This window comes from Polypterus senegalus, chromosome 3, assembly GCF_016835505.1.
Source record: "Polypterus senegalus isolate Bchr_013 chromosome 3, ASM1683550v1, whole genome shotgun sequence".
Taxonomy (NCBI): domain Eukaryota; kingdom Metazoa; phylum Chordata; class Cladistia; order Polypteriformes; family Polypteridae; genus Polypterus; species Polypterus senegalus.
In genome coordinates this window covers 127559116-127576462 of record NC_053156.1, presented here as the reverse complement: position 1 = coordinate 127576462, position 17347 = coordinate 127559116, and the positions used below count along the sequence as shown (strand labels likewise).

Here is a 17347-nt window from a genome sequence, read left to right as displayed (position 1 = left end):
AACATGTTTACCATTTTAACAGATCAAGTTAGCCAAGGTAAATGCCTGCCTGTTATTGTAATTAATAGCATCATGGCCGTGGTAGTGTAGCGAGAGCACTGATGTTTAGAGTGTGCTAGTTTAGTGTTCCCGCTGTTATCCCTAGGAAAACACAATTATGCAACCATCATAACTTGCTAACATTATTTAAATTTAATCTATATAGTATTTATGTGTGAATAAAGAGTAAAATGAAAATAAAACAAATAGAACAATTCTGTGTCGTTAATAATCTTATATATCAGAACTGTAATACATACTATACTTTACTGTGAGGATGCGTCAATACCGCCAGAAGTACAAGTACATTTTTTTTATCAGTTTTTTATATATCAATAATAATTGCATAAAACACATTTACATAAATACACCAAATTTGTATTCCTGTCTAAGGTATTTGACCTTGCACACGCAAAAACAGCCAGTCAGTGGTGCAGTGACAGCCAACACCAATTCATTGGTCTGGTCCAGTTGCCCCAGATACTGACTATGAAAGAGGAAGATGCTGGGAAGGCTCTGCAGGAGTACAAAGCAATGAATGCAGAGGGAGATTCACTAGTTAATAGAGATGGGGGTATTTTCCGTACGTCGCTTAAATCATCCGAGATCAGATGCCTCATCTTGGATGAGTTAATGCCGGTGAAGTTCATCCAGCATAAGTCAGTTTTTCAAACGTAGCCGTGTAGTAGATTAGTCTAGCTGAATCTAATCATCCGAGATGAATGCGCACGCCGGCGCTGATTGAAAAGCCCATATATATTGAGTCTAGAAAACATGATCAGCAAGTCTTTGATAGGCTGCAACAAAATGACGAAAGAACGGGTGCATTTTTTTTTACACAAGCAGAGCAGGACCTTTTATTTGAAGGATATGAAGAATTTCAAGATTTAATATGTACAAGGGGTAACACTGCAAAAGCAGTCCAAACCAGAAAAGACAGCTGGCAAAAAGTGGCTGACAAATTAAACGCTATAGTGTGCATTGTACTGAATGCAGCGTTTCATTTCCTATGTGTCACATTAATTATAAGAAACGTTAATTTTAAAGCTAATAAGAAGGCAGACAAACAAAAAACAGATGGAGGTCCACGCGGTCCAGACCTAACCCCTGCAGAAGAGTTGGCTCTCCCGCAAAATGCTCATCGCCCTGTTTCTGAGGGAATTTATTTTTTTTTTGTTGGGTCAGTTGCAGGGAATGTCATATCCCTAGAACCCGTGTCTGACCAACGAGATATTGACGAAGGTCAAATATTTGATGAAGACACTGTGTCTGATTATTCATCAGGAGGAGAGGTCAATTTTCCAAATAATGTTTGATCAAACTCCACTCTGATCAGTCCCATGTGCCCCAATCACATTTGGAAATCCTGGGTAATGAGCATGTTAGGCTGATTGTGAGATTCTTTATGGAGCTGTGGGTGTTTTTGCCTGTGTATTACCTACCTGCAATGGCATGAAACACATCTTTTATTGTCTGCACACGCAGGTGTCCAGGAAACACTAAGAAACCCCAAAGAAAATATTTCAGAGCCAAACAGACTTTACGAATTGCCTGGCAAACTGCACTTTTAGATAGATTTTCCGCATCGCCTACAGTATATAAAAAAGTGCCACTTGCAAAAAAACTCAAAGCAATGCATACTGTCTGTGTGGTTGTGAGAGCCCGACTTCGCCTAGTTTGACTTCGAATATAAGGTTCTAATAAATCTTTGAGTTACAATATTCCCCCTCGGCTAAAGCAGTATCTGTATCTTTCGAAAAGAATTTCCTCCAGGAGCAATACAGGATCTTGCTGATCGCGCAAAACCCTCTCTATATGAAATTATCTTCTTATAATTTTGCGCACCGATATCAATTAGTAGTTCATTCATGAACAGCGAAGCCATGACTGAATGAATTCCATGCACAGAAACTGATTAAGTGTGTGAGCTAATCCTTATATACATAAATGAGGATTTGGATCTGCTGCTATGACAACACATCCAGCAAGAGTTTCGAAAAACTGACAGACCAGGATCATGCCAAATCGTTAACAATTACATCCGGTTAAATGAGTAATCCACGTACGAAAAATACCCCCATGATGTTCTGGCTCCATTTTACTTTGGGTTTAGCCATGTGCAAGACATGCACAGATTTTTAGAAGAAATGGTGGATTGCAGGAAGTTAACTATGTACTGTTGCCTCCTTAACTAAATTAATGCTTTTTATTGGTATGTGTCTTGTTGTTGTTGGGGTTTTTTTTTTTGAGGGGGGGTCCTTATGTTTATATTAATATATAAACACTTGATTACTGATGTGTCCAATGTCCTTTTCCCTCTACCATTTATTAATCACAGTTTGGTACCTCATGACATGTAAAGTATAGTACGTATTACAGTTCTGATATATAAGATTATTAACGACACAGAATTGTTCTATTTGTTTTATTTTCATTTTACTGTTTATTCACACGTAAATACTGTATACATTAAATTTAAATAATGTTAGCAAGTTATGATGGTTGCATAATTGTTTTTTCCTTGGGATAACAGCGGGAACACTAAACTAGCACGCTCTAAACATCAGCGCTCTCGCTACGCTACCACGGCCATGATGCTAGTAATTACAATAACAGGCAGGCATTTACCTTGGCTAACTTGATCTGTTAAAATGATAAACATGTTAATAAACCAACACAGGCCAGCCTGTATATTAAGAATATTCCATATTGTTCATAAATGGTAAGACTATAACTAGCAAATGTACCAACTCAGCAATCGGGGAAACGACTCCCCAATTGTACTTCCTGTTGTGGCTGAGTATGCATGTGGCTGAGAGTGCACAGTCTGCAGCCAGACCCTTCCCTGTCCTTGGACGGAAACCTGAGCACACTATGGAAACCCACCAGGAAAACAAGCAGACCCCAGGGTAGGAATACCAGGGACGTGACTCCCTGCGAGGCAGCAGCGCTACCGCTCCTTCACTGTGCTGGCCCCACAAATGTAATTGTTAACAGTTATTGGAGACGGCTGGGGTGGCGACCTGGCTGGGATGCCTAAGAGGACCGGAGGAGGGCTTACGCCTTGCCCAGACCATGTGGGGGCGACCGCCCTGGTTCATTTGGGGGCCACTGCAACAGAGCTTATAAGCTCAACCCTGTAGGGACAACATGGTCACCGCCAGGGGGCGCACGCAAGCCTTTAGAGCCCTGGACCTCAGCACTTCCGCCACACCCAGAAGTGCCGGGGGGAAAAGGACTGGGGACGCCCAGAGTTTTTCCGGGCATGCAGCCGGCACTTTCACCACACTGCGGAGTGCCGGTGGAAGATTGCCGGTAAGCACCTGGAGCACATTCAGGTGGCTATTAAAGGGGCCGCCTCCCTTCGTACGGGAACTGGAGTCGGGAGAGAGAGAGAGACGAGGTCTGGGAGGAGGCAAAGAGGCGGCCTGAAGGAAGAAGGCATTGTGTGGTGTTGGCCAGGACTTTGGGGATTTGGGGACTTGAGAGCGCTCACTGTAAATATGGAGCACCAAAATAAATGTGTGTGGGGTGATTCAAACGTGTCTGCCTGTCTGTGTCCGGGTCAAGTTCTACACAGTATTATTTAAATGAAGTTAATGATTTATCTGTAAAATGTAACATACATGCTTTAACACATTTCATCATGAAAGTGATATCAGGTATAAATCTTAAGGATTCTAAATGTGCAGAGAGCTGGAATATCATACATTTAATGTGTTTTGTGTGGCAATCACTGCCTGCCACTGCTGTCAGTGCAGGAGGAAGCCCAAGAAGCACATAGCAATTAACAACTGGTCGGTTATCAGATGAAATTTACGACATTCAACTTTAATGACAAAATAAACTACAGATTAAAGTTGAAATTTTCACTCTAGTCACCTTTTATTGGCTAACTAAAAAGACTACAATATGCAAGATTTCAAGGCAATGTAATCCTGAAGAAGGGGCCTGAGTTACCTTGAAACCTTGCATATTGTAATCTTCTTTAGTTAGCCAATAAAAGTTGTCATTTTACTTGACTTCTCACTACATTCATAATGGCTAACACGGTACAACACCCTAGCACTTTAGTAACGAAACAGACCTTTTTTCTTCACTGTGTTAATTTATTATTTATTAGTTATTTAAATTATTTTTTTTTCTCTGTGGCTCAAATATACTTCCATGCATTCCAATGCTGTTGCAAAGGTACAAGAAATAAATGAAGTAAAGCACTACAAATATATTTGTATGTCAGCATTTAAGTTTGATGATTTTCTTCACCACATCATAGCATTCATCAAACATCAAAGCCCACACATCCTGTAGGATCTACAAAGCGGCTTGTTGTCACATGTTGATAGCAAACAAAGACACTCAAATTATGTTCAAACCTGAACATACTGTGCCCCCTGATTTTTCTTCTGGTACTGCAATTCGCACACATGTTGCATTAGTTTCTGAGGATGTGCTCAGAGGACGCGTCAAATGAATGCTGGGAACACATGGCAGCCATGATGCAAGTGCATACGCATTCTGAGCGTGAAGTATAAACTGGCCATAAGAATCCAACAGAATTTTCAAGTATGTGTAATTAAATTGAGTAGTCAATAGCATGAAAGGATGCCTGCACTTAAACCTAGCAACATAATAACTTGTAGCACTTCCTTCATCAGAAGACATTAAAATGTAATTGACAACACAAGTTGATATTAGTATGAAAACTAGCTAGAATTTCTTAATTAAACTGGAATAATTGCACCTTTTTCACATACACTATGTTAAAAAGAAATTGTTCGATAATTATAAGCCATATTTTGGTCTAAATCTGATTTTTTTTTTCAAAAATGGTCTACAATCAATACTTTTAGCATCAGGAACTGTGCCAGCCAGTAAATATATATTGATAATGTTAGAACAGTGATTGAGATTTTCTCTAGTTTTGATGGACTCTGTCTAAGGTACAAATACTGTAGTAAGTTTCATTTTAAAATTGTCCTATTATAAAGCTAAATTGCTAAAGTGGCACACAAGAAATAACAGAATTTAACAAATGTGTACAGAGTAAGTGAAATTCTTACTGGTATGTGCTAATCAACATGCAATATGTTACCACTGTCCAGAGCCTTTTATGTTTGTTACAATAAGTAAGTTACACCAACACATTTGTTCTGGCTTACTTTAAAGAAGTACCTTGCCTTGAGTTTGTGAAAGAACTTGGGTATCTAAGATCATACCCATTTTTCAATAAAGAAGTTCATAAAACCTGTGTTTCTAATGTGTCTAGGGATTTTGCATTGCAGTTCAGAATTCCCTTTTGTCAAATTATGAACTGTTCTAAACATTACACAAGAATACACTGCACAACAAAGTTTTTGCTTCTTAAACACTGTTGGGTGTTTTTTATAGATTTTTGGGTGCTGATCATGAATATCACATCAAAATTTAGCCATCACGTACCATTTCAGTTTTGTCATGATCTTTTCTTATAATTGTATCCAAACATTTTCGCTCCCATAAGTGACTTATCAACAATGGTTTATGCAGCCTGGGCATGTCCAGGCATGGAGTCAGGCCATGTTTGAAGCTGTTCTGTGGAAGTTGACATCCTGGGCATGCCTGGGCAGGTCTGAACAAGCTTGACGCTGTCTCAGCATGCTATAAAGGTGGCTTGCATACACCGATCCTGCTCATTTGGTTAATATAGATAGTCAGTGTGTATGTATAGCATCAGTATAGTAAAGTATAGTATCTGTAGCAAAATAACAGTAAGTAAGCTTGATGCTATAGATGTTTTGGTGTCGGGCAATATGCCTTGTCAATGTCATAACAGCCACGATACATTCTGCTATATCTGTGATGAATATACACTTGTGCCTCAGAGACGTTGGATGACTGCTCTTGTGACGAAAGCTTATCATCTGTATTTCGGCTGCAAAATTGGTGATCAAGACAAGGAATGGGCACCTCACATTTGCTATGTGACATGTGCTGTCAGTGTGAGATCCTGGCTCAGAGGCACTTGAAAGACAATGCTGTTTGCTGTTCCGATGATATGGAGGGAATGAAAGACTATGTGATGGACTGTTACTTCTGTTTGACTAATGTTTCTGGTTTCTCTGCCATAAACAAGAAGTCAAATGAATATCCTAATCTGCCTTCAGCAATGAGACCAGTGCCACATGACGACAGTCTTCCAATTCCGAAATCTCCAGAGGATTGGACCTTAGACAAACTAGATGAAGAAACTGCAATGCAGGGTACTGACAGTGACAATGAACTGTATTTTGAACCGTGCTCATCAGGCGATCCACATCTGGTAACACAGTCCAAATTGAACGATTTGGTCAGAGATTTGGGTCTATCAAAAGCAAAAGCCTTTCTGCTAGGTTTGAGACTGCAGGAATGGTGTTTGCTGTCACCAGGTATGAAAATTTCTGTGTTTCGAAGCCGACATCTTGATATAACCAAATTTTTTGCACAAGTCGACAGTCTGTTTTGTTTGTGAAACTGAAGGATTGTTCTTGGCCTTGGGTTGTGATCACAACCCGGAAGTGTGGTGTCTCTTCATTGACTCATCAATATTAAGCCTGAAAGGTGGTCTGCTACACAATGGCAACGTTTATCCTTCAGTACCTGTTGGATATGCAACACACATGAAAGAAACGTATGAGAATATGGAACTGTTGCTGAAGCACATCCAGTATAGCAAGTACAACTGGAATATCTGTGGAGATCTTAAAGTCGTTGCTCTGTTACTAGAACTGCAGCTCGGCTATACAAAGTACTGTTGTTTAATCTGTGAATGGGACAGCCGTGCCAAAGAGTCACAGTATTCTCGACAGAACTGGCCACTCCATAAAAAGTGGCACATGAATCACTTTTTGACCCGGCAAAGATATTTTTGCCTCCTCTTCACATAAAACTGGGACTCATGAAGAATTTCGTGAAAGCACTGAACAAGGAAGGCGAAGGTTTTCGTTATTTAAGGCAGATGTTCCCAAGAATAACTGATGCCAAGATCAAAGAGGGCATTTTTGTTGGCCCCCAGATCAGACATGTTATGAGTGACAAGCGGTTTGAAGATCTGTTAGTTGGGCCGGAAAAAATTGCCTGGAAAGCCTTTAAAGACGTTGTTGACAATTTTGTGGGCAATTACAGAGCCCCAAACTACATTCAGCTGGTAGACAAACTTCTCAAAGCATACAAGACAATGAAGTTCAACATGTCACTCAAGATTCATTTCCTCCACTCACACTTGGACTTCTTCCCCGCAAATCTCAGTGCTGTCAGTGATGAAGACGATGAAAGGTTTTACCAGGACATTACTACGATGGAGAAACGATACCAGAACAACTGGAATCCGTCAGTGCTTGCTGACTACTGTTGGACACTGCAACGTGATGCACCAGACATTGAATACAAAAGAAAATCCGGAGCAAAACACTTTTAATTCTGTTGAATTTAATAGCTTATGCAAAACATAAACGTGACTAAATACGTTATTGTCAGTAAATATAAATGTCTGTTTCTCAGAGTTCCTACATGATGCAGTAAAACCAACTATATTTGTGCATACCCAGTATGTACCTGTCACAGTCCGCAAAAACTTTTCAGGAAGCAAGACTTTTCAAAAGAATTGTTGTGCAGTGATTTCAATTTTTATCCATTATTCTTAAGTAGTATTCATAGAAGTTCAGAAAAATAACTTTTTTATATAGTTTTTAACACTGTCTGTCCATGCTGTCCGTTTAGCTCAAGATTAACTCCTAATTTACACTCTGATTCAGTAAAAGTAGTGGTTATTCCAGCTGAATTACAAAGTGGCAGAAGATGGTTGTTGTCTCCATCAATGCCCTAACAAACAGCATTTCTGTTAAACAGAAAAACAAAAAAAGTAAATAAACTAAAACAACAAAAATGGGAGATTAACCTAATCCAGAATCTGAGAAAGCAAAAGTTTATCTTGTATATGAGAGAAAAAAAGGCTTTTGGTTGGGGAAAATGGTTAAGCTGGCACATTGCTTTGAGCAACAGCCAAATGAAACATTTCATTGTATCTGCATGTTGGGCATCACTTTAGAGGAATGGTGTCATTATGCATTTAATATCTCTGAATAAATGAGTCATCCTTGTATGTTGAAGAATATCAATAATTTATTTCTGTATTTTTGAAGTACAGTTCCTCTAAACTATTGGATCATGATTTTTTAATTAAAAGGATTGTTTGTCTTGTGATCTGCGTTATTTAGGTTCAGTTAAATGATGAGGAGGAAGCTATCAAATCTTTCCTATTGGAAGGGGACACTTTGCCACCAGAGATACTTTACTTTGTTGTGCCCAGGTGGTGGAATAAAGAACCTTTCAAGTGAGTAGCATGAAAGCATGAAACTTTGTCTTTGCTTTGTATTCTTCTAGAAATGCAGATTATGGTAGTACAATAGTAAAATAAATGTTTTTCATTTCTTACAACTATAATTAGGACTACAGGGCACATTGCCAATGACAGTTTCTCTGTTGAAGGTTTATCATGCTCTCAGATTCCATAATGCAGCTGTTACTGATTTGTTTTGACAGGTCAACAGGTTTTGTGCTTGAAGGATTTCCACTATCCACTGAGGACACCCAGTACCTTGTCGAGTCTGGACTGTTCCCAGATACTGTTTTGATTATGTCAGTAGATTTCAGTGACATTTTAAAACGTCTGCTTCCTCCTCTAATGAATAAATGGCGACTTAAGAGAAATCAAAAGATGGCACGTACCAGGATTACTAAAGAAATTAAGCAAAAAAGGCGGGTGAGTTATAAACTATTCAAATATACCATAGAAAATTTGAGTCACCAGAATCCATATTCACATTTTAAAAAGGGCACAAATAAATATTCTGATCCAAATAACATTTTTTCTTTCTGCCTTTCAACTACAATTACATTTTCATCCTCTACAAGCTCTTTTATAACTGCTTTTTAATATAAACATACTTGAATTTGTTTGTTTTTCCATATGGATATAAATAAGCTAAAATATCTCTGAAACATAAGTGGTTGTACAGTTATTTTCATCTTTATTCTTCAAATGGTTCTTGATTTCAGGAAGAAGCAATTGCTAAAAGGAGAGCAGAACTCATAGCTGAACATGCTGAAAAGAAGGCAGCTCAAAAAGTAAGAGGGTGAGAGCTATTTAGTGACTCACAGCAGAGATCTATGATACAGTGTCAGGGTACCTCACTAATGAAAAGAGACCCTGGATTAACTCTTTGCAAGGTTTAACTGCTCACTTTTTCTTACATGAAAGTGTATAATGTATGAATTGAATAGACTGAAAGTCCAGAAAAGATGTTACTTTAAGCAGTGGCAGAGATGTGCAAATATTTTCCTTTAAGGGTCTAGCCAAAAAAAAAGATCAAAGCAAGGATCTTCAGAATAATTTTTGAGCTTTTTACCAAAACAGGAATTCTTAACCAGAATTTTTTTTTTTCCTAAGTAGTTCTTAATTTGCTTGGACATTGGTCTCTCATTATGTTTTCTGAAAGATTTCACAAAGTTCTAGTACTTTTTTTATATATCATGGGTGCTATGATGTCACCGGTCACATGACACACCTAGCAACCGCACAGCATTGTAGTGATCAGACAAGGTGGCAATGAATATGCAAATTGTCATGAAACATTTTAACTCTCTTTTTCTGACTTTGCATTGTATTTGTTGTGCATTATCCTTTATTTCTCAGACCTCCTACATATTTGATGGGTTTTACATGGATGTGGCTATGCTTACTGTTACTCTCCTGGTTGCTACACATTTACATCACAGACCATATGACAGCACTATTTCAGATGGAGTCATGTAGGTTTTGCTATGGAAATTATGGAATATTTCCTGAAAACTTTGCAGTATTTTCTGATCCTTCTTTTTAATTTGGGATCAAATCTTTTCTAGTGTGGTCTCAAGAGAACATTATTTTGACTCAGAAGGAAGCAGATTAACAAATTTTTTAGACAAACCAGGAGATGTGCAAAAAAGGCAAAACAAAATAAATAAAAATACAGAAATGAAGTGACTGAAACCCAGACGAGGCAAGAATCAAAGTCAAAAATAAGGCAAGAAGTCAAAATCAGGCAAGACATGAAGATTGATTAGCAAAGAGATAAAACTTGGTTAATTAAGTTGTCCTTTTATCTCATTGTGCAGAAGATGAACTCAAAGTCAGAACCTTTGAGACCACACCCCTGGAAATGCAGGATGCTACCTTAAAGATGGTTATGCGAAATGGCATCTAATACAGAAAATAACAAAAGGACTATAAAAATTAGGCCTGATCATGACACTCGTCTTGTTGTTAGGTTATTAGGCTTCCTGGTAAACATCTCTGTCATTTCTCTTACAAATTTTTTCGATCTTCTCTTTGAGTCCTTATTTCCTGATCACAAGTCACTACATTGCCTTTGGGCATCCAGTTTCCACCTTGGTACTAACATAAACAACCACACAAAATGGTAGTGCCCAAAGAAAAACAAAGACAAAAAATGGCAATATGGTGACATCACCACAATAATGATAGCAATATTTAAAAAAAAATAGACAATTAATAGTTTTCTGGAAACTAAACAAAACAAGTCAAAATGGCTCTAACTTAGAGTTGAACTCTTGGGACGCTTCATCTTCAAGGCCAATTGACCGGATTGCCATGGGGAGGTTAGGTTTTGGTATAACCATCCTCATGATTATACTGTATCAATTAAAGAAGTAATCAGGTCTTCTTGACATCAAACTAATCAAGATGACAGGATCATAGAACCACAGTTATACATTCCATGTTCTATGTCACTAAACTCTAGCCATCTTCGTTAGCTATTAAATATCAAGTGGAAAGAAATAATAAGCAATGAGGAGATTAAAAGACAAACAGAAAAATCACCTCTATCAGCACTCATCAGATATCGCTGACTCTTCTGTCATGGATTTGAGAAGAATGTGGGGCCATCTCTCTGAAACTTGAAGTTGAATTAGAAATTAACCTTTCAATGTGATCCTGATCCAAAGCACACTAGCAAATCTATCAAGATCAAGAAATGTCAGTGAAGAATTGGAGAGTTATGGACTGGCCTAGTCAAAGCTCTGATTGGAATCCCATATAATTATTGTAGTGGGATTTGAAATGGGCAGTACATGCAAGAGAACCTACAAACATCTTGGAAGTGAAGGAATTTTGCATGGAGGAGTGCTCAGATATTTCATAGGCTCAACATCAGAGACGGGTGGACAGTTAGGCAAAACACCTACAAAACGTCATTATTGCTACATGGAGCAACAACAGCTTCTAATGCCAAAGGTGTACTTACTTTTTCCCCAGTATACCATTACATTTCTGGATAATTTTTTTGATTAAATTATTGAAAAGCAATTTGTTCTTGTGTTTTTAATCAAGTTTATCACCTTTATCTGTAGGTACTGTTTGTGTGATGATATACAGTTTGCCTGCTTAAATTTGTTGAAAAACTCAGCAGTACTTATATGGCAATTTTAATGTCAGGTCTTCTGTATACAATACAGTTTCTTTTTCTCCTTTTCCTTTGAGGTGCTTTTGGTTTATACTATTTTTGTGTGCTGTTCTTCTTGCTGTAGCCACTGCAGTTTCCTGTATTCTTCAAGTCTCATCATTTATAAAACTGGTCTTTAAGTGGCTGCAGTCTGCTGAGAAACTGAAGTTTCATACTTAAAACCAGATATTAGAAGATATTCCAATTTACATCTCTTTTTAAGTTTATTAAGTTTCCCAGTTCACTGCCACAGCCATGTTAAATTAATCTAGCAGTGAAAGCAAATGTGCAACTAATTAAGAAAAACATATGTGAGTATGTTCTTATGGTTTGATCCTCTATATTGCAGGCTGAAAAAGCGGAAAAAGATAATGAAGAAGAGCCAAAAGACGAAGAAGATGATTGGGAGGGGGAGGAGGAGGAGGAGGAGATAGATGACATGAATGAGATTGAAGAAGCCCTGCAGGATGAGTTTCCTCCTGAGGAAGAGGAAGAGGAAGAAGATGAGCTGGAAGCTGATGCAGCTGATCGCATTGAAACAAACATGACAGAGCGATTTGAGAAAGAAATCAGCAACATTGAGTCTATCCAGGTACTTTCATCCTCAAAGAATATAATGTCAGGGTGACTCCATTTTGCTGTGTACCATATGACTAAAGAGTATATTTGTTGTCATAGAATACCATGCAATACATCACAATTGCAGTTTGATTAAATTACGTGGGACTAGTATGGGCTGTAAATTGCAAATATTAAAGGTTGCAAAAATGGCTTTCAGAGGAACGTGGTGGCACATTGGGTAGCACAGCTGCCTCAAGGATCCAGCATCTTAGATTCAAACCCTGCTTGCACAGGTTTCCTTCCATTTACTCCAGCTCTCTTTACAGACATACAGCTAATGTCATTTAGTCATTTCAAAAGGGCCTTCTGTTTTGGTAGACTCTACTCTGGACTGGCTTCCTATCCAGGACTGTTTCCTACTTTGTGTTCAAGGCTGCTGGAATAGTTTCTATCACTGCACAAACAAACCCTGAACTTGATTAAGCAGGTCTGAGATAAAATGAAATGATGACCTACAGGATTAAGTTCTGTGAAGTTTGTATTTTTGATACATTAATTTTAACATCATTACATAATTTAAAAAATATATATTGGGTTACAATTAACTTAATGCCTACAGTATTTTTTACAATGTACAGTGTTTTGTGTTTTGCTTTTATGAAGAATAGTAAGTATTTTCTGTATGTAACAGACATGTATTCATTTAGCCCATTTATAAAAGGAGGCCTCATAGATCCAGCATCTTGAGTTCATTTCATGTGCCTGGTCAGTCTTTTTTGGAGTTTAAATGTTCATTCCAGGTCTCGGTTACTCTGTTTTTTTCTCCCACAATCCCAAGATATGTGCATGTTAGTTTACTTTTTGACTCATAATTGCCCCAGTGTTCATGTGAATGTGAGTGTACACTGAATGGGATGTGCAAGTTAGAAAGTTAATGTTTAGTTAGACAATAATCTATAAGTTATGTTACCTTGTATAATACATGCAGTATTTCAATATTTGTTCATTCATATTTACAATATACATTTGTCTTTTTTTCTAGGAAATTCTTTCTGAGTATCATATTTCATACGCCTCTATCAATGCAGGAAGGATGCCTCATGTTGTACGTTACCAGTTACTTACACGACTGAAGTCCTTTGTAGAGCACAGAGAGGCTCTTTTTGAAAAATGTAAACCAGTCGGCTATAATTTAGCTCGCAAACTGATCCAGCATTTATTTAAATTTCCTAGTGCTTTTGGATCCTGGGATCCTGTGAAGGTAAGATTTTACACGCTTAACATAAAGTAAATGGTATTGTGTTCCAATTGATGGTTATGATTAGAATATTTGGTTATTTTTATTTTCTTTTGCAGCTGCGTGAAGGAGATGTTATTCAGCCCGTGCTGGGTCCAAAAAACCCTAGCTATCCTGTAATATATCGCCAGTTTGTTTATTTTTTGTCGTCTAAGCAGAACAGGGAGAAATTTATGATGAATCCACTTAAGTATATCCGTCAGCCAAGACCCAAACCATCAGTTCCCATTAAAATAGCCATTGTCGGACCACCAAAATCTGGAAAGAGCACAGGTACTATAGAAATGACTTGACTGCTAACCTCATGTGCCATTTGTACGTATTTGTTTTGGTTTTGTGTGTAGTGTGATGGGAAGCCTGGAACACAAATTAAAAAACAGAGAAAACAAAGGCACAGGAAGGAAATTCCGGACCCTGAGAAAAAGGAAAACACAGATAGGGCATACATCCATCAATGGGGATAAATAAAAGTGTGACCTGGGGGGGAATCTATTAGAAAACAAGTGACACAACAAGTGACAGGTCACTCCTTGAAGGCAAGGCTACAGAAGGTTGGGCAAACTCATTTTATCTAATTCACTTTCAAGAGGGACCAGAGTCTATTCTGGCAGCATTGTGCACAAGGCAGGAACCAGTTACATGACATGACTTCTCAGTATGTAACACACACACCAACACTCAGGCCAAAACATTTTAGAGTGATTAATTAACCTAATATGTGGGTGTTTGGGATGTAGGAGGAAAACTGCAATACCTGAAGAAACCAGAAAAAGAGAAAATATGCAGAGACACGCAAATTGTTAGGATGAAAATATCTGGAACTGTGCAGTCTACGTAATGCCATGCAAAGAAAAGCAAAATAACAAATTTGACCCACTTAGATGAGAATAGCCTAAAATTAAGGAGTTTATTTTTGATGAAATAAAAATATTTTCTTACTATTTTAAGGGTTCCATTTGACAGTCAACTGCAAATTTGTTCTTCTATCAACTAAGAACATCAGCGTTAATATTTGCTTGCATACATTTTAAAACAACACTGCTGAATGAAGTGACACAGATGAAATGAGGAATCCCCAACATAACTTTATGTTGTTTTTATTGAATTTTTAGAAACAGAATAGAATGATTACAAACAACTTGCTTCTACAGTCAGTTCTAATGAAATCTTTTTCTCACTTACAGTTGCCAGAATGTTTGAACGAGAGCTCGGGTTGGAACGGCTGTCTATTGGGGACTGTGTACGTCTAGTGCTATCTACTCAGAGTCACACGGAACTAGCCAATCAGATAAACACACAACTGCTCAAAGGGGGCACTGTTCCTGAAGAGCTTGCTGTTCATTGCCTGGAAGTGGCCTTTATGAACCTCGTCTGCAACACAAGAGGGTATTGACTTTATTTTATATATCATCTGGCCACAATGAGATTCCAATGCAATCAGTTTCATAGAAGATATTAAATCATATATTTAATGTAACTACTGTTAAAGATGAGCCAGTTGATCACCATGTGGTTACAGCAGTCCTATAAACATTGTATAAAGGAAATTGAGTAAGTGCTTATGCTAATGAAGGGGATTGCACTCAAGTGGTGTGCTGCCTTTTTAAAAATACATTTTCATGAGACTGATTGTAGCCAGTAACCTAGTGACGACATGATTATGGTGACACCTAACTAACAAAGAGTGCAAACAACAACTGTCCCGTAAGATATAGTGTAGTTCAGGAGCATATGGAAGCCACTGAAAGACATGGTGTTTCCAACAATATGTGTGTTATGGTTTAATATTGCAATCAAGCAGTATGATGAATAAAAATGAAACACTTGGACTCATCTCCATTCACAGTAAAAATAATACAAATAATGTTCAATTATTAAATAGTAATTAACTAATCTTGATGTATATGTTTAAAAAAGGGCAGTTTAGTTGATTTTAACATCTCTTATTATATTTCAGGAATAAAACTCTTGTCCAGACTCATGCCATTTCTTCACCAGTTTAATATCATTTTTGTTAAATATTTACCAAAAATTGTACTAATACAACTTGTATATCCAATAACTTATTTCTTGCTTCATGAAAAACACTTTGTAAATGTTGCTTCCCCTTTTTGGTTCTACAGATATAATCAGAGCTTAAAAAATTAATGGCAGCACACTGCTGTTCCAATAAAAAATTTGTTTCCAAAATCTAAAAGTAAAAAACCCTTGCTTCATTGCTTTTGAGATAATGTGTTTGAATCTTTATTGATCCAAGCCCATAATGCTGTTAAATTTTAAATATAAATACTTATTAAATAATAAAGTTTCAAAACATTCCTTGGACAACAGTTCATTCTTATACTTGTAAAGAATTTTTATGATGGATTCTGTAATTTATAATTTTCTTTCAATTTTACAGTGCCAGTACTGTACATATCACTTAACTTCTTGGCACCAGTATGATATACATATGGTTAAATTCTTGTTAAATTTGAAATCAACATTGCATCAACTTCATTTAGTGGTTCAGTGACTCTACACCAAGCTGTCCAACATGTCTTCCATTAGTGACAATCTTGGATTCTGTCATGGGGAGAAAAAAAGCAGACATACAATTTTTTCTGTAAAGATATAAAGGAGGACCATTGAGCAAAATGTTGGCCTGTGTTTGAAAGATGCATCATCAGAAAAAAAATCTACATAACATATCCAGATTCATCAAAAAGAAAATATTTAAGTGCTACTTATGGTGGAAGGTACAGTGGTGCTGCTGTCTCGCAGTAAGGAGACCAGGGTACACATCCTGGGTCCTCTCTGCATGGAGTTTGCATGTTCTCCCTGTGTCTGCATGGGGTTACTCCAGGTGTTTCAGTTTCCCCCCCCGACAGTCCAAAGGCATGCAAGTTAGGTGGATTGGCAAACCTAAATTGGCCCTAGTGTGTGGTTGGTGTGTGTAAATGTGTTTACTCTGCAATAGACAGGCACCCTGTCCAGGGTTTGTGCCTTATGCTATCTGGGACAGGCCCCAGCAGACCCTTGCGACCCTGCTCAGGACTAACCAGGTTAGAAAATGACTGACTGGCCGTTACTTATGGTGGCCGCTGGGAAAGCCAAAAAGAAAAAATCAAAACATAAAATGAAAAATTGAGTATGTATAACAAAAAAAGAGGCAAGAAATACATATCTAAAAATGGGTGCACCAATTTGACATCAAAAGATGATTGAGTAAAATTTTAAGATAAGGTAAATGAAATGAGCATAAATTATGAAAAACTATTATTGCATTAAATACACATAAAAATAGGTGCTCAAAGCTCAAAATGGAAAGACAATTAACAATGCTAATATCATCTTGTAAATGGAAATGGCGTTCTATCTCTGGATGAATAGGAGCCCTTTTAACACATGCAGGTTATCCCTGGAATTTACCAGCACAATGCCTTCTCAGAGGTGTGTACACAAAACAGCAGTCAAGGACACTGAGAAAATCAAGCCATCACTGTCTAGAATCTACCAGCACATGTAACTGTGTGTACTCCATATGACAGCTGCTGTTTCTTGTTAGCTCAAAGAACACTAGACACTCATGCAGTGGTGACAAGGTGGTGGAGTCCAGATGACAACCACATGATGCCACTGCTATCTCACACACATGTGCAGAGTAGTCAGGTAAAATCTCAGGCCAAAATCATTAGATCAGAATAAATAAACTGATCTGTTGCATTTTTTCATTATCTATCATTTATTGGTAAAAGTGACTAAAAGGCATGTGAAGTTTTGCTCACCTTGCAGTTCCAGCTGACTGTTCTCTAATTCTTGTGCATGTGATAAATAAGTTTACATTTAAAGAGCATGTTTTAACTTAAATAAGTTTACATTTAAAGAGCATGTTTTAACTATTTATTAGGTTCTATTTATCTTTGGTTTAATAGTTGAAAGCATTCAG

General features: G+C 37.6%; 1 protein-coding gene across 2 annotated transcripts in view; it reads left to right on the top strand.

The window, feature by feature from the left end:
- ak9 (adenylate kinase 9) overlaps positions 1 to 17347 on the top strand; it is a 115875-nt gene that overhangs the window by 81050 nt on the left and 17478 nt on the right. For both annotated transcript variants that reach the window (XM_039747912.1, XM_039747910.1), the window contains 7 exons: positions 8274 to 8389; positions 8599 to 8818; positions 9115 to 9183; positions 11911 to 12153; positions 13165 to 13383; positions 13479 to 13692; positions 14604 to 14805. In XM_039747912.1, the coding sequence (XP_039603846.1) occupies positions 8274 to 8389; positions 8599 to 8818; positions 9115 to 9183; positions 11911 to 12153; positions 13165 to 13383; positions 13479 to 13692; positions 14604 to 14805 (1283 nt within the window). The remainder of the gene's footprint in view (positions 1 to 8273; positions 8390 to 8598; positions 8819 to 9114; positions 9184 to 11910; positions 12154 to 13164; positions 13384 to 13478; positions 13693 to 14603; positions 14806 to 17347) is intronic.